Source organism: Rhineura floridana, chromosome 6, assembly GCF_030035675.1.
Source record: "Rhineura floridana isolate rRhiFlo1 chromosome 6, rRhiFlo1.hap2, whole genome shotgun sequence".
NCBI classification, from domain to species: domain Eukaryota; kingdom Metazoa; phylum Chordata; class Lepidosauria; order Squamata; family Rhineuridae; genus Rhineura; species Rhineura floridana.
In genome coordinates, this window is record NC_084485.1 from 28,154,258 (window position 1) to 28,177,261 (window position 23,004).

A 23,004-nucleotide genomic window follows, 5' to 3' on the forward strand; every position below is an offset into this window, starting at 1 on the left:
CTTAAAGGCCAGGGCTACGCTCTAATGCGTTTGTGCCTCTTTCACGTGCTAGAGCGACTACAGTTTCTTGGGGCTTGGGATCATTCCTTCCACTTATATACACTGAAAGGTCCCCACGCCTGCTACTGCAAGCGTCCCCACGTGTGTGTGTGTGTGTGTGTGTGTGTGCGCGCGCGCGCGCAAGTATGCGGCCGTCCTCTGCAAATGTGTCCTCTTGCTCTTCCATGTTTAATCCACTGATATGCTGCCAGTCTCCGGTTAGTGGATTCAAGGCGCTTTACAAAATTCGTACATAAAAAGATGTATGCGTTAAAGCAAAATCAGCTACACCAATTTATCGTAACTCACGCTATGCAGGGGATCTACGGGCTGATGCGCGGATTTTTGTCTTAATTCCATGCGGCATACCGACAGCAGGGCACGTATTCGAACAACACTTTAAAAAAAACAACCGCGGCCCTCTTGACAACGCTTCACGTTATGAGTGACCCGTGGACAGCTTCCTCCGTGGGAGCGTGGCTCCAGCGTAAAAAGGTAGGGCTTGCTTATGAATCCTCGGCCCAGGTGCACGCTCACTTGTTGCATTGTGTGCGCTTGTGGATGCATTCCTGTTTAAAGTAAAGGGCCCGGCCCCGAGAAACGTGATCTGGCTCTTTGCCCAAGATATAAATAGACTCAGTAGTGCGCCCTCATAGGGATATGTGTGTGACTGTACCTGTTGCAGGCCGTGCATCCAAGCGCCTGTTGCCTGCAGGGTGCAATTTGCTGCTGCCGCCCTCGCCGCAAACGCAGACGGAGAGGGTTGTGCACGCGTCCGTTGCGTGTGCAGGGTGTGTCCTCCTCCCTCCTCGCCTCCCTTGCGCGGGAGGCAGACGCCAGGCCCCAACGCGAGCTCCCGGGCATCCCCGGGTAACAGAGGCGCCGTTACCATGACCGTCTCCTCTTCTTCCAAAGGACACCAGCGAAGAGCGTCCCACAGGCTCAGCCCCGCCGCCGTCGTCGTTACCTCCTCCCGTCTCCTGTTGCGCGCTGCTGGCGCTCTCTCTCCGGCTTTTCCTTCACCTGCTTCGCCCGTCCAGGAGAACCGAAGCGGCTGTCGCAAGTAAGTGAACGGATTTTCTCTCTCCCCCCCGCCCCCCCTTTCTCCGAGAGGCGGTCCTTTGCATGCAGCTCCGCGCCGAACTTCCCCAGCAAGTTTCTGGGGGAACTTTCCTCAGTTCCGAGAAGCAACCCAGCGGCGCGGGATTGGAAAGCCAGCATCGGGAGTCGCCGCCTCCGCAGGTCTTGGCTCGTGCCGAGATTGTCCGTCGGAGGCTCAAAGGGCTTAACGCGCGTTTAGATGCCTCTGGAGGACGATCACCTCCCCCCCGCCATCCATAAGCGGGTAAGTTTAAGGGCAAGCGCCGGTGTGGCTTCTCCCCCGCCGAGGGGAGAGGGGGTCTTCTCACCCATGTCGGGATCATGTCCAAATTTTATGATCGCTGCTCGTCTGTGGTCTGTTTGGGCTTTCCGCCCCGTTTCTGCTTAATTCTACGATGGGAACTTGAGGAACGGCTAGAACTGGTAACATGAGGGTGTTTGGTGAGGATGATCTCCACAAACATTATCTGGACGTCTCTCTTGCACGCTAGTCTCCCGGGCTGGGAAGGGTCTCCTCTTTGGTGCCGAGTTACTTGCCCGTGGCCTCTTCCATCCCCACCCCACCCCACCCCACCCCATCCCATCCCATCCTGTTCCTCTGCATAATTAAAAAAGGACACACACACACACACTTCCGCGCTTTAGTAGGATTCACTTCCAAAGGGGATTGTAGCTTTAATTTTGCATCGCTGCCGCTTTTTTGCTCTTTTCCACAGCTGCAAGACAAACAGGCTCAAAACTGCAGTTTTGGAGTCCCGCTACTGCAACGTATTGCATTCAGTCCAGCGCTGGGTGAGGGCTGCCCAGTGGGACTTTGCTACTCTGAGCAAAGTAGGTGGCAACGTTGACTGCATTGGATTTCTTCTGCAGAATCCCAAAGCCCTTTCATTCTTGTATCCCCAAATCCTCAAACAAATGGGCTTGGCTTGGGGGAGCTGAAGTGCCTTGGAACAACTGAACTTCGCCTTGTGTGCCTTTGGTGCATTTTCCCTCAATTGTTTTAACTGTAATAATTTGAATGACAGCTCTCCGCATTGATCATTGTGATAAACTTGGCATGTTATTGTCCTCAGTTCTTCTGCCTCCCACATTCTTGTTTTGGTTGGATGCTTTCTCTAAATTTGAGCTGTGTGCTTGCATTGAAGTTAGTTTGATCTTCATCTCTGGTTGCCCTTTAACTGAGTAATGGGGAGATGAATAAATGCATCTGTTTCTCCCATACTACTTTCTTCTAACAAAGGTTTTCTGTTCAAACTGGTTTTGCTCGTTGTCTTCATTGCTGTTCGTTGTCTTCATTGCTGTTCGTTTCAGTTGTCTGCTCTTTGCAGTGTTTCCAGTTGCTATCGTAATACTGAAAATCGTATGTTTTAGAGTGCACTGCTGTTGTTCTTGATGTACATGTCGATAGCTCTTTTGTGGCTTGTTACGATTTCTGTGGGATGTAACATATCTGAAATAAAATTTACATGGGAAATATTCATCTCCCCCCACCCCCATCATCTTTAGCTAAAGAACTGCTTTGTAGCTAAAATTAATAGCAAAGTGGATTTCTGTATTTGCAGAACAAACTTCTCGGTAGAAACACAGTTAACTTCCTACAAAATTTATTTCTGTTTGTCAATAGAACCCATAATAGACTTTCTGCAAAGCCCAAACTTTGATCGCTATTGAATACGTGGGTTGGTTTTTTTTCCCCCTTGATCTTTTGGTACAAAATTGTGCAGCTTCAGTTTAAAGCTGCGGTGAGATAATTAAGTGCAATGTGCATTTACATATATTGTAAAAACTCAGACATGCTGATGGACGCATTATGTCTTTCAGTTCTGCTTTATAGTGCAGAGCAGGTTTAAGGTGACCTTGTCAGTGTGTAGATCCACTGTGTAGATCTTAAATCTGCTATGTCAGAATTTGTGAGGTTGCCTTGAGACAGGCAGGGGGCGAAGGGGAGAGTAAGCTATTATAGTGAGGTTTAACGTATGTTTCAGCTACTGAAGAACAATCTCTTGAACCTTTGACCCGTGCTGAGCTTTATTGAGTGTTGTGTACATAGGTAAGTATAAAGCAGGGATATATTAGAGGAACTTGCCTGGATCAGAACTGGTTTTGCATCAGCAATTGAACCCTGCTGTATGTGTTTTCTGCTTTATTTGCTTTTAAGTGTTTTTATATTGCTTTTTAATTGGTTTTAGGTTGTGTTTTTGTTCTTGTTTTTATGATATATAGTTTGTCTGGTAGATTGTATATTGCTTAGAGATTTTAAGCAGTTTATAAATGCTTTATATATCATGGGAACATAGGAAACTGCCTTATACCAAGACAGACCATTGGCCCATCTAGCTCAGAATTGTCTACACTGACTGGCAGTGGCTCTCTGGGACTTTAGATATGGGCCTTTACCAGCCCTACCTGGAGATGCTGGGAATTGAACCTGGGATCTTCGGCATGCGAAGCAGTTACTCTGCCACGGAGCAACAGCCATTCATCAGTTGTCTCTGAGAAGCCTGCAAACAAGACATGGGGGCAGTACCCCACTCCTGCTGCTTCCCAGCAACTGGTAGTCAGAAGCATGCTTCCTCTGAAACATAGCCCTCACGACTGGTAGCCATCATGGGCACCTGAAAAATCTGTCAGTGACAACTGCAGAGTGCTTTAACTGCAAAACTGCAGAGCACTTTAACTTCCATGTAGCAGTTGCCTTTTTTTGAGGAAAGGTTGTCCATTATATTAGTGCTTACATTGCACTGGGATGTACACGCTTTGCAAGGGTGGGTGGTGAGCGGGGTGGAAAGAATATAAATGGCAGTTAAGAAGTTCCAGACATCAGAAGTCTGTTCAGAGTTTTATGGCTTACTCTGCAGAACCCTGAAGCTTATAGCGCATTACGGTTTTCTTCCAGGGAATGAAACTAAAAGTGCCTGCACCACGAAGTGGTAACAGTCCCTTTTTGCAGGATCGCTGATTACATCAGAGATGCAATGCAGAAATTGAAATGCTGCAGAGGGGTTTGAGGGGGGTGGGTGAGGACCAAGAGTAGAATTTTAACACTGAAGTTGCTGCTCTTGTTTCCTGCTCTGGGAAGGGCAACTGCCTCTGGTCCATTGAGCCTGGCAAGGTCTGCTTGGATTCTTGCAGGCAGAAGCCCAATCATACAGCTTCCTAAATTTGATTTGGTGGATGGGGGAGGGGAGATGCTGTATCCCACTGGGTGTGATTAGTTGCTTAGGAGATGTACAGTCCAATCCTAGGGACATTTACTCAGAAGTATATTTTCAATTATGCTTATTCCTACGTTAGTGTGCGTAGAATTGTATCGTTATTTCTCAGTTCAGCAGCTTTTACTATGGTCTGTATGCATTCATTCTCATGTACATACAAACAGAAAATACTGCAACATTGTGGAATAAGGAAGCCATTCAATGATCTTTTTCTCGATTAAACAAATAGGGTTGTATTCAACGTAGCTCTGAGTTGCTGGTTCTGTCAGTGCAAGGATTTCTCCTTGTGCAATGAAATGTTCTCCCCCTCTCCATCCCCCATGCACAGAGGAGAGGGGGACAATCCCATTATACTAGCACTAGTATTTAGTTGAATACCACTTATAGTTTGTACGTTGCTTGTATCATGTCACCCCATGACAACTGTCTTGCGCTAGGTGCTGTGCGAAGGCGCAAGGCAAAACCTGAACAGTGGTCCCTCTTCCTGCTGTAAGATAGTGTTTAGGATTGCATTCCCCTTCTTTCACGCAGTCCCCCATCCCTGCCTTTCTGTGGCTCCCCAAACATCCTAAGCCTTTCTGCATCCCCAAAGATGGATCTTCATTCCACAGATTGGCATTCATTGTCATTCCCAGCCTAGCTTTGTCAATCCAAGATCCAGACTGAACCGCAGAAAGGCAGTTCTATTTTCTCTTCTGGAAAGACCATTTAGACAACTGGCTGTCTCTAACTGATGACTCCTTCTGCCTAGCCAACCTGAGCAAAAACTCCAGAAGTCAGAGTGTGTGAGCTTCAGTGTGGAAGGCAGAAGCATGCTATTGGCCGTATTTGTAAAAATGGCCGTATTTATAAAATGCAAAACTATAAATGCCTTAGTTTTGTACAAGCAAAATTGCAAATGTACTCCACTTCTTCCTATAGGTCTTGGCTAGAACTCAGTTTCCCAACCAAATATCTGTCCCACCTCCTGCTGGTCTTTTTATCCTTCAGCAGGGCAGGCAATAAGTTGCTGTTTCCTAGGCTGTGGGCACACTGGTTGTTTCAAAAGCAGAGAGAATGGTTTTTCTAGCTGTGTTTTAAAGCAACTCTGCCCTTGGCTGGACATACTTCCCTTTCCCACTGCTGATTTCAGATCTTTCAGGACTGCCCACAGCAAATTGTTGGGCCAATCACTGTCTCTACCTGAGCCTATTGCAAAGTGTTTCCATTGGCCACACCTGGAGGGGCAACGGTCTATCTGAAGCTGAATTTTTTTTAAAAAAAATGCACTCGAGCTGATCCAACCAGGTTTTAAAGTAAAAAGGGGCAGAGTTTGACTAGTATGTGCCACCGTTTTCCGAAAAAGAGGTGGAGATGCAGTGGAACCGGCACAACAGTAAGTGTGTTTCTACTCCCAGTCTGTAGTAGCATTGGAGGCAGTGTGCCCTGAATACCAGTTGCTGGGAATCACAAGTGGGAGGATTGTTCAGGTCTTGCCTGGTTGGCCAGAGTGATATCAGTTTACCCAGAACAGATATAAAGCTAATTGGTCTATAATTTCCTGGATTTCTTTTTAAAAGAGACTTCCTTGAGGTCTCTGCCACAGATTAACTTCTTGTCCTTGAAATGATTCTGAATGAACCTCGCTGTTCCCATCTGTAAAATGGGCTAATGTTTTCTAGAATGTCTTCTCAATATGTAGTACTATGCAGCTTGTATATGTGCGTTACACAGAATGTGTAGGCTGTGGCTGTCCTCACCTGCTTAAGATGGCTGTTCTGCAAATCCTTTTAGTAGCTGTGGCAACTGTAGTTTGAATTGCTGGGTTGATTTTTGGTGGTCTGATATCGTGTGGGTGGCATTGCTTGATAGCAGGGGATCTGTAAGCACATGCAATAGATATACAGGACACTGATGAACAGAACATTATCTGGGACCTCTGTCTCCTGACCCTCGACAGGCTCCAGCTCTGCTCCCAAGCCATCATTTTGAGACTGGCTTGATGGTCCATGGAGCTCTGATTAAAAAAAAGAGTAGACTTTGTGACTTGTATTCAACATAGTGCTAAGTCACTGGTAGTACCTGCCTAGTTAAACGATGGAATTCACTACCAGAAGATGTTGTGGAGACCACCAGCGTGGATGGCTTTAAAAGGAGGTTAGACAAATTCATGGAGGACAAGGCTATGTACTATCTCCAGCACTGGAGGCAGTGTGCCTCCAAATTCCAGTTGCTAGGATTCACAAGTGGAAGGATTGCTCAGGTCTTGCCTGTAGCAAGACTGTTGGACACTGTGAGATGCTGGACTACATGAGTCTTTGGTCTTAATCCAGCAGGGCTCTTCTTATGTTTGTGGACTAGGGATCAAATTATATGAATGCAGTATTGATGGGAAATGGTGGGAGATTGAAGGGGTGTTCACCCCATTACATACAATAAGTGTACAATCTGTCTGCACAAGTAGTTGAGCTGTACAGTTATTCACACGTAACATTCAACAAGAGTACAGTCTGTGTACGCAGTTGGTGAGCTGTGCAAATCAACAGGTGTACACTCTTTCACACAAACTCTTGTATTGATACAACTGTCATGTATGCTTTAACTTTGATTCCTGCACTGAGCAGGGGGTTGGACTTGATGGCCTTATAGGTCCCTTCTGACTCTACTATTCCATGGTTCTGTATAGAGACAGATTTTACACATGTTCAGTGTAACATATGAACAAGTCTTTGTGAAAGATGACGTGCCCAAGCAAACCAGTCAATCCATGGCAGAGGACTTTTAAGCACAACAAATTACCCAGGGACAAACAGCTCCCTGGGCAGCACAAAAACAGGGAAAGACAGAGCAGAGGGAAGAAGAGAGTCATTCACTTAGCCTCCCTCCTCCCACTCAGAAAGATGGTGCAGGGGACTAAATCCAAATTCATATTGCAATGGGAGCAGGGCAAAACGTTAGAAAGTTCTGATCTTTATTAAGGTGCCCTGTTTCTGCAATTTTTAGGTGCTATTCACATCTTAGATAGCAAGGGCTGGAAAAGAGCCTTGCCACAATTGCAGGAGAGTGGCAGCCAGCAACAGTAGACACTAGTGTCCTAGCTGGACCAATGGTCTGCCTCAATATAAAGTGTTTGCTACTAACAGTCTATACACTGGACTAGATTCAGTTTTGCATTCAGCATTGTGCATTCAGCCTGTGGAACTCCCTCCCGACTGAGATTGGAAAGGCACCCTCCTTGCTAAACCTCCGGTGCATGAAAAGGACTTTCTTATCCCAACAGGAAGTTTAAGTTACAGTTTGGTTTTAGGGTGACGTTACTGCTTCAGTCTCTGTATGGTTTATTTTTATGTACACTGCTTAGCAATGCTAATGGTTAAGCAGTATATAAATGCCATAAATAAATGAATAAGATGAGCCTTTGGTCTGATCCAGCAAGGCTCTAATTTTTTTTTTTTATCATTAATTTTTATTCAAAGTTTCAAAAAACAAAAGAAAAAAAAACAAAAACAAATTAATAACTAATACAGTAAAATAAAATGTTGACTTCTGATTTGTCGCAGATCAGTTATAGGTCTATAGTATATAACAAACCTGTCTCTTAATATATTACAAAATCACTTTCCTCCAGTAGTTATCTTAATTAATCATCAAATCTCATTAACATCACTTTATTCTTTCCGCAAAAAGTCAAAGAGAGGTTTCCAGTCCTTGAGAAATATATCCATCGATTTTTCTCCAAATAAACATGTCGATTAATCCATCTCATCAAGTCTGCTAGGTCCAGTAGTTTCAATAGCCATTCTTCCATTATCAGTGTTAATTCCATCTTCCATCTTCCATCCTTGCATCCATAATGATCTTGCTGTCATAGTCATATAATAAAAGTCTGATGGGAATTTCCTTCCTCTCAAATATTTCCTTGCCATCAATTCTGAATGTGTTACTGAAATGTTGTTGTAAAGTCATATCACTGTTCCTCTTTTTTACGAAATGCACTAACACATCTCTTGAGAGTTTTTCCATTGTCACATATCTGTAATTAATTCTATAGATTTTCTCTATTTCAAGCTCCATCACACCATTCCAGTCCAGAAATTTTTTTGAAACATTGATAGCTTTATCTCTGATATCTTCATCAATTTCTTCAGGGACAACGCTGAATTCCAAACAGTAATCTTTATCTCTAAGGTCCATAAACTCCAAATCTTTTTCCAGTTCCACATTTGATATATCTGTTCCAATCTCCAGGACTTGCATCTTCCCTTTAATTTTTCTTTCTTCTTCTATTGCTTGTCTAATTATATCTTTGATCTCATCAACCTCCTCTCTCATAAAATCCCCTATTTCTTTCAGCTCCTGCTTCATTTTGCCAAATTCAATTTTCATCTCTTGTTTGCCATGTCTCAGTTTTTGTTTCGTTATCTGAATCTCATCCATTATTTTCTGAAACATATTTACTTCCAGGGTCTCAGCCACTTTCTTAATTGTCATTTTTAAAACCAAGAAGAAGAAAAAACCCTTCAATTTCCAATATAACACTATTCCCAAGCAGAGAGCAATTTATTTCTTTTTCCAGCAACAAAGGAGTTAATATTCCAAACCTGATGACATCATAATGTAGACAGCACAAACTGCCTTATCTCTTATGTGTCCAAGAATGCAAAACAAATTTAGTTCACAGCATCCAAATAGTTGGTGGCATAAAGAACAAGCAGATTCGTCAAAATGAAGTAGACCAGAAAAAATAGTCCCAGACATATAATACTCAAAAGTTCATATAAATCAAAATTTTTCTCCTCAGATTAGATATCTCTCATCCGTTTGTATCTTTAAAATGCTCAATTCCAGGCGAGCTTTTTGCAATAAAAACAAAGATAAGCTATTTCGATTTCCTTCTGCCTTAATTCCGTGTATAAAAGAGAAAAGTTATAACTCACCCAGGGATTCTTAACCGCTGATTCTTTTAACAAATCTCTTTTACTGCAGCAATTTAAGCCAAATGATAAGGATAGATAGAAGAATGCTTGCCTGTTAAAATCTGTTTTTCTTTGAAGAAAAGAAAAACGTCCCGCTTAATCAGTTTGAGCTTGCTTGAAATTCCCTGGCTCCGTCCGATGTTGCTGGCTGGTCCTTCGTTCATAGGTGATCCTAATGAATTCAAGTCCCCCAACAAACACAACGAAGCTTGTGGATGATCTCTTTGTTTCTCCCTTGCCTGGGAGAAAGTTTTTACCAGTCAAAAAAAACCCCTTTGACTGGTTTTAAAACTGAAAAAGCTTCCTCTGAGACGAGAGCTCGTCTCAGAGGCAGGCACAAGCGAAGCAATCCTTCCCAGAAGTCCAGCAAGGCTCTAAGTTTTTAAAGTGGACAGAATCACAGACTAGGAATCGAATTGCAGTATTTTGTATCACAGTATGCAGCAATTTGCGGGAAATGCTGGAGATAGGTGACGTCCCTAAGCAAGCCAGTGCTGCCCCTATTGTCATACTTGATGTAGTGGGAGAGAATTTGTCTAATAATTTCTTCTCCCAACTAAGATTCAGTTATATAGTTCGTCCCTTTAACCGGAACCTCTAGCAGGGATGGGTGAGAAATTTGATTCAGTTTGTATTTCAAGCTGAATCTATTAAATTTGCACTTTCCAAAACAATATGAGAACCAAAACACAGCCATCCTTTGAAATTCACACTTATTTTAATTTTGCAATTCGGTTCACCAACCAAAGGTTGAAAAATGCATATGTTAGGGGGAAATGTGCATATTCATGAATTGCATGATGAGATATTGCTTGCAAAAAATGTGCACATTGGGCAAAATTGCGTATAAAATGGTGTTCACTAGGGGAAATTTGCACTAAAATGCAGGAGAATTTTCATGAGGATTTTTTTTAAATCACAAATTGCTGCAGAAATGTGAAGAACTGGATTTAAGATTGGAAAACTGAAAAATGGAGACTACTGAAATTGACAGATTTTTCCATTTCTAACCTCTAGTGAAACTTATCCTAAGGATGCGTAACTGAATTTGCACATATTCCCCCATTACTCTCTGCTCCATCTTCCTCTCTTCTCTCTGTTATCTCCTCTCTATTCCCAGCTACAGTTCTCAGAGTTCCCTGGGAAGAGAAATTGATTGTTTAACCATTCTGGGAATTGTAGCTCTGTGAGGGGAACAGGGGTCTCCTAACAACTCTCAGCACCTTTAACAAACTCCAGTTCCCGGGATTCTTTGGAAGAAGCCACGGCTGTTTAAAGTGTTACCATAGTGCTACAACCGTGTAGTGCAGATAGGGCCTAGGAGATACAGCATGCCAGTAGAGCACCCAGCAGGAGTGCAAGCTAGTGACATCACAGTGCCCACGCGTTGTGAACAGGCTCTGCATCCAGAGAGTGATAACAGCAGCATCCTGTGTAAAAAAATGGTGCCACACCCCTGATAAGTGCCAAAATTTTATCAAGATAAAACCAGCTAAACAACTTTAAAATCCAAGAGGCCCATGCACAAACCACAATATACATTACCCCAGGGATAGCCAACAAGATATTGTTGGACTCCCAACTCCCACCAGCCCCAGCAAGCATGGCCAGTGGTCGGTGATGATGGGAGTTGTAGCCCTCAATTTTTCAGCTATACCTGCAATACCCAATCATACGCCACTCTCTTAGCATGGAGCCTGCATGTTGCAGCCCCACCTCTGCCATCTTGCTCAGCTGCCACCAAATGGCAGCCTCCTCATGGTTACCACCAGTGGCATCAGATGACTGTGACCACATTCACACCATATTTTTATTCCACTATTTTATTCCACTGTTATTCCATAAAGGAACCCACAGACCTGAACTTACAAGATCTGAGCAGGGTGTTTCATGACAGATGCTCTTGGAGGTTGCTGATTCATAGGGTCGCCATAAGTCGTAATCGACTTGACGGCACATAACAACAACATTATTCCACTTTAAATAGCCACGGCTTCCCCCAAAGAATCCTGGGAAATGTAGTTTGTGAAGAATGCTGAGAATTGTCAGGAGATCCCTCTTTCCCTCAGGAAGTTACAGCTTCCAGGATTCTCTAGGAAGAAAACTCGGGGAATTGTGGCACTCTGAGGAGAGTAGGAGTCTCACATCCTTCACAAACAACACTTCCCAGGATTCCTTGGTGGAAGCCATGACTGTTTAAAGTGGAATAATATTTTGAATAAATGTATGGTGTGAATGTAGCCTGTGTTTTCGTCTCTCCTGCATGCATTGCAACTTCATCAGTGCCTCATATTTTGCCAGATACTTTCCCACAGCAAACCCTTAGTATGCCTTATCATCACGAATAGCCTCTTTTTTTTTATGCCTTCATACTTCATTGTGTACATACACACAAAACTTTGTTTTCTCACTCATTCCTTCCACTGGCTGTATAAAGAAATAATGGCTAGTTCATGAACAGACATAACACAAACGGAGACCCCAAAATTTATTTATTTATTTATTTATTTATTGGTTTGTTGCAGAAATCTGTAGCTGAAGCAGCAAAGTGATGTGAAGTCACTTAGTGACCAAGATGACTCTTTTACCAGGAGAAAATTCAGACTATGACTACAGTGCCCTGAGCTGTGCTTCAGATGCCTCCTTCAACCATCCTTTCTTTGCCGAAACAGAAACTCTCAAAGGAGTCTTTTACCAAAGGGCCAAACTCATTCACTCTGGAGAAGAACTCTGTGAAAGCATTCACCCAGAAGACCGGAAGCATCATATAATCATCAACGTGGGTGGTTTTAAATACTTGCTCCCATGGACCACCCTGGACGAGTTCCCCATGACCCGCTTGGGACAGCTAAAATTTTGCAACAACTTTGATGACATCCTCAATATTTGTGATGATTATGATGTGACCTGCAACGAGTTCTTTTTTGACCGCAACCCAGGGGCATTTAGGACCATCTTGACTTTCCTGCGGGCAGGGAAGCTTCGGCTCTTGAGGGAGATGTGTGCTCTTTCATTTCAAGAGGAGCTGCTATACTGGGGTATTGAGGAAGACAACCTGGAGTGGTGCTGCAAAAGGAGGTACCTGCAAAAAATGGAGGAAATTGCGGAATTGAATGAAGCCGAGGATGAGTTCATTGATAGTGACAGCCAGTGTGAAGCGGTGGCAGAGACAAAAGCTGGCCACTGCATGAAAAAGTTGGAAGACATGGTGGAGAAACCTCAGTCTGGGATTCCTGGGAAAGTGTTTGCCTGTTTATCAGTGCTGTTTGTAACTATCACTGCAGTCAACCTTTCAATCAGCACCATGCCTGGCTTAAGAGAGGAAGAGGAGAAAGTAAGTTGATCTTGTTCTTAAGAGGGGAGAACGTAACCCTGTAGCGCACCTGTGCACAGCCAGGTGGGAGCAGGGAGAAGCCTTTGTACATGGAAAGGTAATTGGTATGATGGTTCTACCTCCACTGTTGGAGGCAGTATGCCTCTGAATGCTGGTTGCTGGGAATCACTGATGGGGACAGTACCCTCCTATTTTGGGGCCTCCCATAGTCATCTGTTTGGACACTGTGAGAACAGGATGCTGGACTAGATGGGCCACTGGCCTATTTCAGCAGAGTTACTTGCAAAGCTGTTCTGTGATCACAGCTAAACTGGAGCCTGTTCCTACTTCCATTAAAGATGGGGTGGGCAACCTCTTTGTGCCGAGGCCTGCATTCCCTTGGACTTCCTGCACATTGGTTCTTGCTTTAGCACTGAATTGGAAGGGGTCATGACTGATTCTTTACTAAGGCCATATCTGGAGTACGTGTCCAGTTCTGAGCGCTGCACTTTAAGAAGGGTATAGACAAATTGGTTCTGAGGAGGGCACAATGATGGTTATTGGGTATGGGAAACAAGTCCTATGAAGGAATTGGATAAATTCAGCTTGGAGAAGAGGAGAATGAAAGGGGACATGATGGGACTCTTGAAATATCTGAGGGGCTGTCACATAAGGGATGTTCACATGTTACATGCAATGAGTGTACAATTCGTGTACCTACGTACACAAGTAGTTGAGCTGTACACTCACACAGTCATTCACATGTACCATTCAACAAATGTACAATCTGTACACAACAACTGACCTGTACAAATCAAGTGTACACTGTTCACACAAACACGTGTGCATGGATAGAGACTGTGTACCAGTGTTCAGTGTAACCTGTGAACAATCATATAGGAGAGGAAAAAGACTTCTTCTCTACTGCCCCACAGGTGCTGGGTTCTCCTTCACTTGAGGTCTTCAAGCAAAGACTGGATGCACATCTGTTTAGGATACTCTAGCTGGCCTCAAGCAGGACGTTGGACTAGATGGCCTACAAGGCCTCTTCTGTGACCAGTCCCCCCCGCAAGCTGCCACTTTGTTAGCTTTTACAAAGTCCTCCCATGGATAGGATGTGGTGTCTCTAATTCTGCCACTGTTTGAGCTATGCAGAGGTATTGACACATTTGGCATGTGACTTGTAGGTCAGGGGTGTGTCTGCAACCCAAAAACTGAACACATATGAAAGCTTCCTCTTCCCCCTTCAAGTAACCAAAGTATTAGGACACCATGGTCCAATAAGCCTACGTCTGCATACAGATGTACCTGCAAAGAAGAGTGAGTGTGGGGAGGGTTTCTGTTGCAGGTTGTGCCATGCTTCCCTCTGACTTCAGTCCTCAAAAGACAGGGCCATAGCTTAGTGGCAGACAATCTGCGTAGCATACACAAAGTTCCAGGTTCAATCCCCAGCATCTCCAGGTTAGGGGAATGTCTCCCAAGTCTGAAACCCTGGAGAACACCCCCCCAGTCAGTGTAGATGATAATGAGCTAGATAAACCACTAGTCTGACTCTGTTCCTACACATACAACCTTGGGATCAAATGCTGATTTCCTTCATGGTCCAAGCAGGCTGCCTGACTTTAAGAATCTTGTATGTTTTAAGCACAGCTGTGTTCATGCACGAAGAACGGACCCAAGAAGCAGGAAAGTGGCATCATAATTGACCCAAGGGCCAGCCAACATTGTGCTCAACCTCTAAAGATGAAAAGAAGAGGGCAACCAAAATGATCAAGGGGATGGAGGGACTCCCTTATGAGGAAAGGTTGCAGCATTTGGGGCTTTTTAGTTTAGAGAAAAGGCAGGTCAGAGGAGACATGATAGAAGTGTATAAAATCATGCATGGCATTGAGAAAGTGGATAGAGAAAAGTTTTCCTCCCTCTCTCATAATACTAGAACTCGTGGACATTCAAAGAAGCTGAATGTTGGAAGATTCAGGACAGACAAAAGGAAGTACTTCTTTACTCAGCGCATACTTAAACTATGGAATTTGGTCCCACAAGACGCAGTAATGGCCACCTGCTTGGATGGCTTTAAAAGAAGATTAGACAAATTCATGGAGGACAGGGCTATCAATGGCTACTAGCCATGATGGCTGTGCTCTGCCACCCTAGTCAGAGGCAATATGTTTCTGAAAACCAGTTGCCAGAAGCCTCAGGAGGGGAGAGTGTTCTTGCACTCGGGTCCTGCTTGCGGGCTTCCCCCAGGCACCTGGTTGGCCACTGTGAGAACAGGATGCTGGACTAGATGGGCCACTGGCCTGATCCAGCAGGCTCTTCTTATGTTCTTAACCGGAAGAGCAAGTTTCCCCTGATCTGGGGAGAATTCTGTACTTGTAACAATACAATGCTGTGCTTGCACATAAAATATAATTATGGATGTCTTTATGCACTCCCCTGCTGAAAGCAATGGAATGCAGCTTAGTTACAATTAATTTGAGTTTCTTTGATTTAACAGAATTGAGAGCACCCCCACACTTCATGCAACAAACACTATAGATAGGTTGGATCCAGATTTGCCCTTCTGTGAACAGAAAGGCTTCTTCAGCAGAGGCTCCACACTGGAGGAAGGAAGGGGCAACTTTATTTACACAGATTTTCCCCTGTAGCCCCCAGTGCCACTTCCTGTGCTGTTCCAGAGGGTCCCCCAACCCTTCAGAGCAGCTTTCCAGAAGGCACTGAGGGAAGGAAGAAGCTGCAAAAATGACCCCTCCCCTTCCTCTAGCTGGAGCATCCCATTAGTGGAGTTTCATTCACAGGAGTTCTGGATCCAGGCATATAGCTTCACGTTTTCTGCAATAAGTATGCAAAGTAGGGATGGGGGCCTATCAGCTATGGTGACTTTGGATCCAGCCAGCAGGCATATCCTCCTCAGCCCCACTTGACAAGTCATGGCAATCAGGCTTAGATAAAAACTCCTATTGGCACCAATGGAACCGTTTTTCCCTAAAATTAATTGTTGTGCCAGGACCTTTTTCATTGGGATGGCAGCTGGGAAGGGAAGGGTTAACCCTCCCCACATGCTATAACCTCCACAACAATTCCCCCTACAGAATGGCAGTTAGGCTCAGAAAAAAAGCTGCCATTGCTTTCTGTTTTCTTTCAGATGGCAGCTGGGGTGAGAAGAGGAGAAAGAGAGGGGGGGAGAGAACTGGGTAGCCCCACCAGTTCATACTAGAAATGGGTAAAAATTCAGCTGAATTTGGATTTTGCACTGGTTTTTTCAGTGGTCCTCATATTCTCCACTTTTGCGGAGCAATCCCATTTGCTCCAAACTTCAGCAGCTTTCCCCCTACATTGATCTTTCACTCAAATATTCCCTCAAATATGTTGTTCTTTTATTGATTTTACTCACAGCACAGTAGCGCAGCTTTGTCTCTTCTCTCTGCCGCCACCACTCCACTCGAATCATCCAGGCTCCATGCGTGGAGGAAGCAAGCCGAGTCTATAACAGTGGGGGAGGAGGATGCGAAGTCACTTTCCTTTCAAAATATTGATATTAATATTAATATTTTTTGGGAGAAAAAAACAGACTGGTAAAAGCAATGGGTAGCGGATAAAGAATGAACTCGAATAGATACTGCCTGATACTACAACTTAGATCAACAGAATGCTTTCAAAGCAGCACAGGCCAATGGATCCCATCCCTGTGCCGATCTGAAAACATTCCCTTGATCATATGGGCTGGTATCGATTCAAGCTTTGTCCACAAGCTGCTGTTTTTACCAATCTGGGTTTTTCCCTTGGAAAAAACATTGATATTAATATTGATGTTTTTAAAGGAAATGTCAATATTTTGAAAGGAAATAATTGATAAATCAAAGGAAGTATTGATAAATTGGAGGAAATATCCATATTAATATCAGTATTTTAGATTTGGATTTTAAAAAAAATGTTTTGAAAATAGCCACGGAAAATCACTACAGAAAAATCTTATCCACAACTGTAGCGAATAGGCAAATTAATGGAAAATTTGGTACCAAATCTGAACTGGATGGAATTCTAGCACATCACTTGTTCAGACCTCACCTACTTTTGGTTTTAACCCCTGTCTGCTCTGGTATGTGGTCCTCAAGAGATTATCCCAAGGGAATTCCTTACCCCTGATGTAAAGTGTGGTTAACACAGTAGCATACAGGCATCTGGGGATCTAGGGGTAGTTTAACGATGTAGTCAACTAGTCATCCAAAACAATAGGCACAGTTTCTCAAAAATCAAAGGAAGTGCAGGCATGGTACCACTAGACATAGCAAGTGGCCAGATTTATTAAAAGGGAGTAATTGGTCATGTCTAACTTTAGCATGATTTATGTTAAAAGGCAGTTTGTAATATAAATCTATAAACTTTAGAAAAATGTAAACTCTGAGGAAACTTGATTAACCCGTCCTGGCAAATTGTATGGAAAATTTAACAAGAACTGACAATTGCTGCCATCCAGATTGCATGTTATAAAGCTTCATCTTAAGCCCTCCGAAATAATGCTTAAGTGAAGCAAGCATGGACCTGATTCTGTCCTTGGAAGGGAAACCCATGTAAGAATAGGATATAGATAATTTTGAAGCATTTAAAAACAGCAAGAAAACTTCATTTTTATACACTTTAGTATAAGGTCACTTCTGCACCTTGCATTTAAAGCACTATTACACAAATTTGACAGTCATGGCCGCCCCCCCCAAAGGATCCTGAGAAGTGTAGTTTGTTAAGGGTGCTGAGAGTTGTTAGGAAGCCCTTATTCCCCTACCAGAGCTACAATTCCCAGAATTCTCTGGGGAGAAGGATTGACTTTTAAACCACTCTTAGAATTGTAGCTCTGTGAGGGGAACAGGGGACTCCTAACAACACTCAGCACCCTTAACAAGCTACAATTCCCAGGATTCTTTAGGGGAAGCCATAACTATTTAAAGTGGTATAAGGGCTCATCTGCATGGTGGTTTAGTGTGTGTTTGGAGCTACTCACATCTAATTTTTATTCACATAGTTCACATGACGTTACTGGCAAACAAGCTATCACACGTTTCCCTCCCTGTAAATCCGTACTAACCCAGTCCTCTGATAATATGAAAAGGGAAGGAAAAAACATCTTCACTCTGTACCTCTAGTGCTTACAGATGCTTTGCTCTGATGCTTTTAGGTGGGTGTGTCGGTCATTCCCCTCTCCATGCCCACTCCCTCCTCCTCCATTTCATTTCCTGTAGACTGAAAAGCAACTTCTGGCTGTTCTTTCCCATTCTGCTAACCTTTTTTATGTTGCTGCAAACAGTGCCTTATTTTTCTTTTCCCCCTAACTTATGTGCAAAAGCATAACACTGCTCAAACAAAGATTTGTATTTCAGCTGTATTGTACCAGTGAATATACAAATAATTGCACTTCCAGTTTGTTTTTTAAATGAAACTTACTGGCAGATCAAACTGAGCATGTTTGGTTGCTAAGTAACCAGAGGGAGTGGAAATGTTAAATTAGAGGGCATGGTCATTAGGAAACTGCATGATTGATCCTCCCCCTCAGTGTCAATAGAAAAACACCATGTTTGCAGCTGGCATTGAGTCCTTACTGTGGACGGTACCAAAAGAAAACGGAGGTAAAAACAGCGTCTTTAGTACAAACTAACTCTCCCATGTGGATAAGCCCTAAGATTGCTTTAAATGTATAGTGCTGATGGAGCTACGGTTTGGGCTATTAGAAACTCACAAAAGGGGCAGTAAATGTGATCAGAGCAGGGTGTATTTTGTAATTGCTTCATACACCCTGCATGTATAGTGACTATCACAGAGATTCAAAGGGTGGAATACAAAGTATTAACCTGAGAATGATCATTAAAGAAGTATATGTTGGAAAACATTTGAAAAGTCTGACTACTGTAGGAGAGGAATTAGACCATTGATTAACTTTATAGTTGACCTTTCCACTGAATTACAGGTTTGGCCATCCATTAATGCTGTTTCCATCAACATTCATACCAATTTGAGTTGATGTTTTTTGCAATGTAATGCGCTTTTTGTGGGGTTGCCTTTAAAGTCTGCCTGGAAAAATCCTTGAGTTTTTTTGCCTTCCTGCAATGTGTCCTTTAACTCTGATAATAACTCATGCTTACATGGATGGAGAATAGAGAGGGGAGTGCATGTTGAAACTAGCCTACTGTACACAGGTAACATTTATATTCATTGCTCCTCCTGCTTTTGCCTCTGGCTCCACCCACCACTGGCATATGGACCGTGGAAGGTTGTCCAGAAGGGAATGTAGCCCTTGGGCTGAAAAAGTTTCCTTGCCCCAGATTTTCGCCCATGGTATTTGACTAATTGCCTGCTCCCACTTCAGCCTACCCATACATTAAGATCTATGTCAGAGGACCTGCTTAGATGACTGCTACCTAGATGGGTGAGATTGGTGGGCATGAGAGAGATGGCCTTTTCTATAGTAGCCCCACTGCTTTGGAACTCCCTGCCAGTTGGTCTCCAGCAGGCTACCATGCTGCAATAAATTCGGAAGGCCCTGAAACTCATCTTTTTCACGTGGCTTTTTCATGATTTATACTTCGTTGGCTGGATTTTTGCCAGTGTTGTTAAAGTGTTATATGGTTGTTTGAGTATGTTTTTATTGGCTTTCAGATGTGGGAGGTCTCATGGCTTTATTCTGTTGTGTCGTTGACTTTTTTTTTAAGCTGCCTTGAAAGGATATTATCCAGCTGCCTTGAAAGGATATTATCCAGAAAGGCACCCTAAAAATATTTCGAAAGAAAGATGGTCCTGGGCAGTAGCATAGGCAGCTTTTTTAATGCATAACGCAAATTTATGGGAAATAGGTCTACTAATGGTTAGTATCCATGAGTCCGTCCAGGTAACCAGTTTCTGGGAATTACAAGTGGGGAGAGTGTTGTTGCACTCAGGTCCTGCTTGCAGTCCTCCCATAGGCATCTGGCTGATCACTATGAGACCGGGATGCTGGACTACATGGGTTTATTGGCCTGATCCAGCAGGGCTCTTCCTTTATGCCCTGCTTGTAAAAGCCCAGGGACAACTGGCTGCCCACTGTTAGAAACAAAATACTAGGCTAGTTGGGCCTGATCCAGCCAAACAGTTTTTATGTTCTCAGAAAAATGTTTCTGTGACTTTTGCCAACTACTTTATAGCTGATGCAATATCCTTCTCTTCCACTCCAGGGCGAATGTTCTCAGATGTGCTACAATATTTTCATAGTGGAATCTGTCTGCGTAGGATGGTTTTCTTTGGAGTTCATTTTGAGGTTCATCCAGGCACCAAGCAAGTTTGTGTTCTTGAGGAATCCCTTAACCCTGATTGATATAGTTGCCATCCTGCCCTACTACATCACTTTACTACTAGACACCACTTCAGTGAGCAGTAATAAAAAGCCAAGCTCTGGCAACATCTACCTGGACAAGGTGGGCCTGGTGCTCCGCATACTCCGTGCCTTGAGGATTCTGTATGTCATGCGGCTCGCCAGGCACTCGCTGGGCCTGCAGACTTTGGGGCTCACAGCTCGCAGGTGCACCCGTGAGTTTGGGCTCCTGCTGCTTTTCCTTTGTGTAGCCATTGCACTCTTTGCACCCCTCTTGTATGTGATTGAAAATGAGATGGCAGGCTCTCAGGAGTTCACCAGCATCCCTGCTTGCTATTGGTGGGCAGTGATTACCATGACAACAGTCGGCTATGGTGATATGGTACCAAGAAGCATCCCAGGCCAGGTGGTGGCCCTGAGTAGCATCCTCAGCGGCATCCTTCTCATGGCCTTTCCTGTCACATCCATCTTCCACACATTTTCCCGCTCATACATTGAGCTGAAGCAAGAGCAGGAAAGAATTATGTACAGGAGGGCACAATTTTTAATGAAAACAAAGGCCCAGTTAAGCAACATGTCACAGGGGAGCGACATATTTCCGAGTATCTCTTCAGAGACCAGGAACAATGACTGAAACGGAAGTTTCCACGTTTGCCTGTTGCCAAGCAAACAGTGACAGGATTTTTTTTTAATCTCGGCATTTGCTTCCGGAGGTGTTTAGGAGACGTATTGTACAAATAAAATGCAAAGGGCTTTTAGCCATTATGACCATGAGGACTTTTACATCATTATGTGTATTAGCATTATTATTATTAGGAGTGGAGGATAAGATTGTTGCTTTTCAATAGGCTGCACAGCTGAGATGCAAAATCATGACATGGAGATTTTTAAAAAGATTGATAACGTGCATTGTTGACCAAAAGGAGTACTGTGTAAAATTACATACTGGGCACAGCTGTTGCCATTTGTAACATAAAGAGGCAAGCCATTTTCCAAGGAAGAATGACTATGAATGTCAACATTTTGATCTAGGTTAATTAACCTTTTGTTGTTTGTTTATACCAAACCTTGTGAGCTATGACATCTGGAAGATCCAAATTAATCCTTGGATGTATAACTCCATTGTTTGTATTGAAGTTAAGCGTGTGCCTTGCATTTGCAGAAGAATTAAGAATTTTTAATTTAATTTTATTGCTACTTTTTTTTCCCCTTCAGAGTGCAAAGTCTCCTCAGTTTCTCTTCCATCTTTTGATTTCCTTAGCTTCAAATACAGAGCACACTGAACAGCGTTAGCGTATATTCTAGGCCAGGATTAGTAATATATTTCCCCTTTTCAGCTGTAATTTAAATAACAGCAGACAGCTGCTTTGGATGTTGCTGGACTCCAAATCCCATCAATCCCAGCCAGCATAGCTGGGATGATGACAGGTGTAGTCCAACAACTTTTGGGGGGCCACCAGTTTACCATCCCTGTTTTGAGTGGAGCACGCACTTGCTCACTGTGGACAAGTAGCATTTCTCACAAGGCTACCAGGCACAGCCCCAGTGTCATTGGATGTATTTTCTCTTTTTCTTTGTGATGGCTCATTTTGTAAAGTGTCATATCCTATTCCGCCCTGTATCTAGTACCAAGAGGAGCTCACAGCTTGCTATTAGCAGTTTCCTCTTGGACTGGTTAGACAAAACTAGGGGCCCTTAAAACCCAAAAAGCTTGATAATTCCCCTCCTGAGTTCTCACATGCATCATCCTCTGAACATTTATGAGAAAACACACAGTACTCATCCTCTCTGTCTCCAGGTTGCTGACTGTGCTAGATTGACCTGCTATGGCTATCCTTCTATTCCATGCCTGCTAACATTAATAACAAAAAGGTAGCTGACTGCAAATCTAACAGAATATGCACCAAAATATTGCACCATGTCACTCATAGCCCCAGTGTTGTTTTCTTTTGCATTGGTTAGAAGAAAATAAAACTCTTTGTATCCAGCTCAGTTGCCAGAATTCCTGGTGTGATAGCTTGCAATCACCTGTGGGCATATGGCTCCTTTAAAGAAGCAAAAAAAAGTATCTGCACAAGTTGCTGGAAATGTAAAGAAGAGGATATTATTCAGATGAGTCATTTGAAACTCAGTAAATCTCCCATGAGTGAAACCTAAAAGGAGTAAAGCCTTCTGATAATTGCCTTGTCCTTCCCTAGTACAGGTAAGCTCCATAGCAATCAAATGAAATGTTTGTAGAACACTGAAAAGCAACCAAGGGTCTGCTTAGGTCTAATCCACTCTGATACAAACTGGGTTTCTTTTTCAGTAATCCGTACAGGCATATTTGTCTGCCTGGATTGCACTGCATGCTTGGCAAACCTGTTGTGTGACTTGGCCACAAGTACAAAATCACGGCTGTGTTTCTACTGAGAAAATCCATGGCTTTATCACATGAGCACTTGCAATTCAGGCTTGCAGTAAACTAGTAACTCATGCTCAAGTAACACAGCTGGTACACCATGCAGTTCTATCAACCTAGATGACTGCCTGGGATGGAGAAACAAGATTACCCAAACAACTTTGCAATGGTGTATCTGTTCCTTTGCTATATCAAAGATGTTGATCTATAACTTCTTTGATATAGCAAGGGAACAGATACACCATTGCAAAGTGGTCTGTACTTGTCAAACTGTCTTCCATGGAACTTTGGCGTTCCATGGAAGTTTACCAGGGGTGCCCCAATGAGAAGATCAGTAATGACAAACAAGCTTCCCTGAAAGAAAGTATGTCCTCTATTGCTGGCCCTGTGCAACATGCTGTTCCAGGGCAGTATACTTTCATGATACAGGGTTATGGGGAGGACCAAGAGGCATGACTATAGCTTTGCATGAGCAAAATAGAATGTGCCCCAGATCAAAGTGTTTCCATTAGCCACACCTGGAGGGGGAACAGGTTGATCTGCCGATCAGTTGCAAAATCTCTTTGAAGCTGATTTTTTTTTTAAAAAAATGCACTCAAGCTGCTCCCACCAGGTTTTACAGTAAAAAGTTTGACTAGCATTGTGGG

At 43.5% G+C, this 23,004-nt stretch overlaps 1 protein-coding gene across 5 annotated transcripts; it reads left to right on the top strand.

Moving 5' to 3' along the window:
• Positions 1 to 415: 415 nt before the first annotated feature.
• Positions 416 to 22,078, top strand: KCNG1 (potassium voltage-gated channel modifier subfamily G member 1). Of its 5 annotated transcripts, none has more exons than XM_061631262.1 (4): positions 416 to 534; positions 955 to 1,102; positions 11,836 to 12,644; positions 19,820 to 22,078. In XM_061631262.1, exons 3-4 carry the CDS (start codon positions 11,886 to 11,888, stop codon positions 20,588 to 20,590), a joined length of 1,530 nt encoding a protein of 509 aa, XP_061487246.1. In that variant the 5' UTR covers positions 416 to 534; positions 955 to 1,102; positions 11,836 to 11,885; the 3' UTR covers positions 20,591 to 22,078. The 5 variants fall into 5 exon arrangements, with proteins under 5 accessions (XP_061487246.1, XP_061487245.1, XP_061487244.1 ...); XM_061631261.1 differs by lacking the exon at positions 416 to 534 and adding an exon at positions 1,857 to 1,971 and having other exon boundaries at positions 737 to 1,102; XM_061631260.1 differs by lacking the exon at positions 416 to 534 and having other exon boundaries at positions 737 to 1,102.
• The last annotated feature ends 926 nt before the right edge of the window (positions 22,079 to 23,004 follow it).

Bases quoted from the DNA above. Each gene is read 5' to 3' on its own strand.
- KCNG1 (XM_061631262.1), top strand. From the start codon at position 11,886: ATGACTCTTTTACCAGGAGAAAATTCAGACTATGACTACAGTGCCCTG. The intron at 12,645-19,819 runs GTAAGTTGATCT...CTTCCACTCCAG, and splicing joins TAAGAGAGGAAGAGGAGAAA to GGCGAATGTTCTCAGATGTG.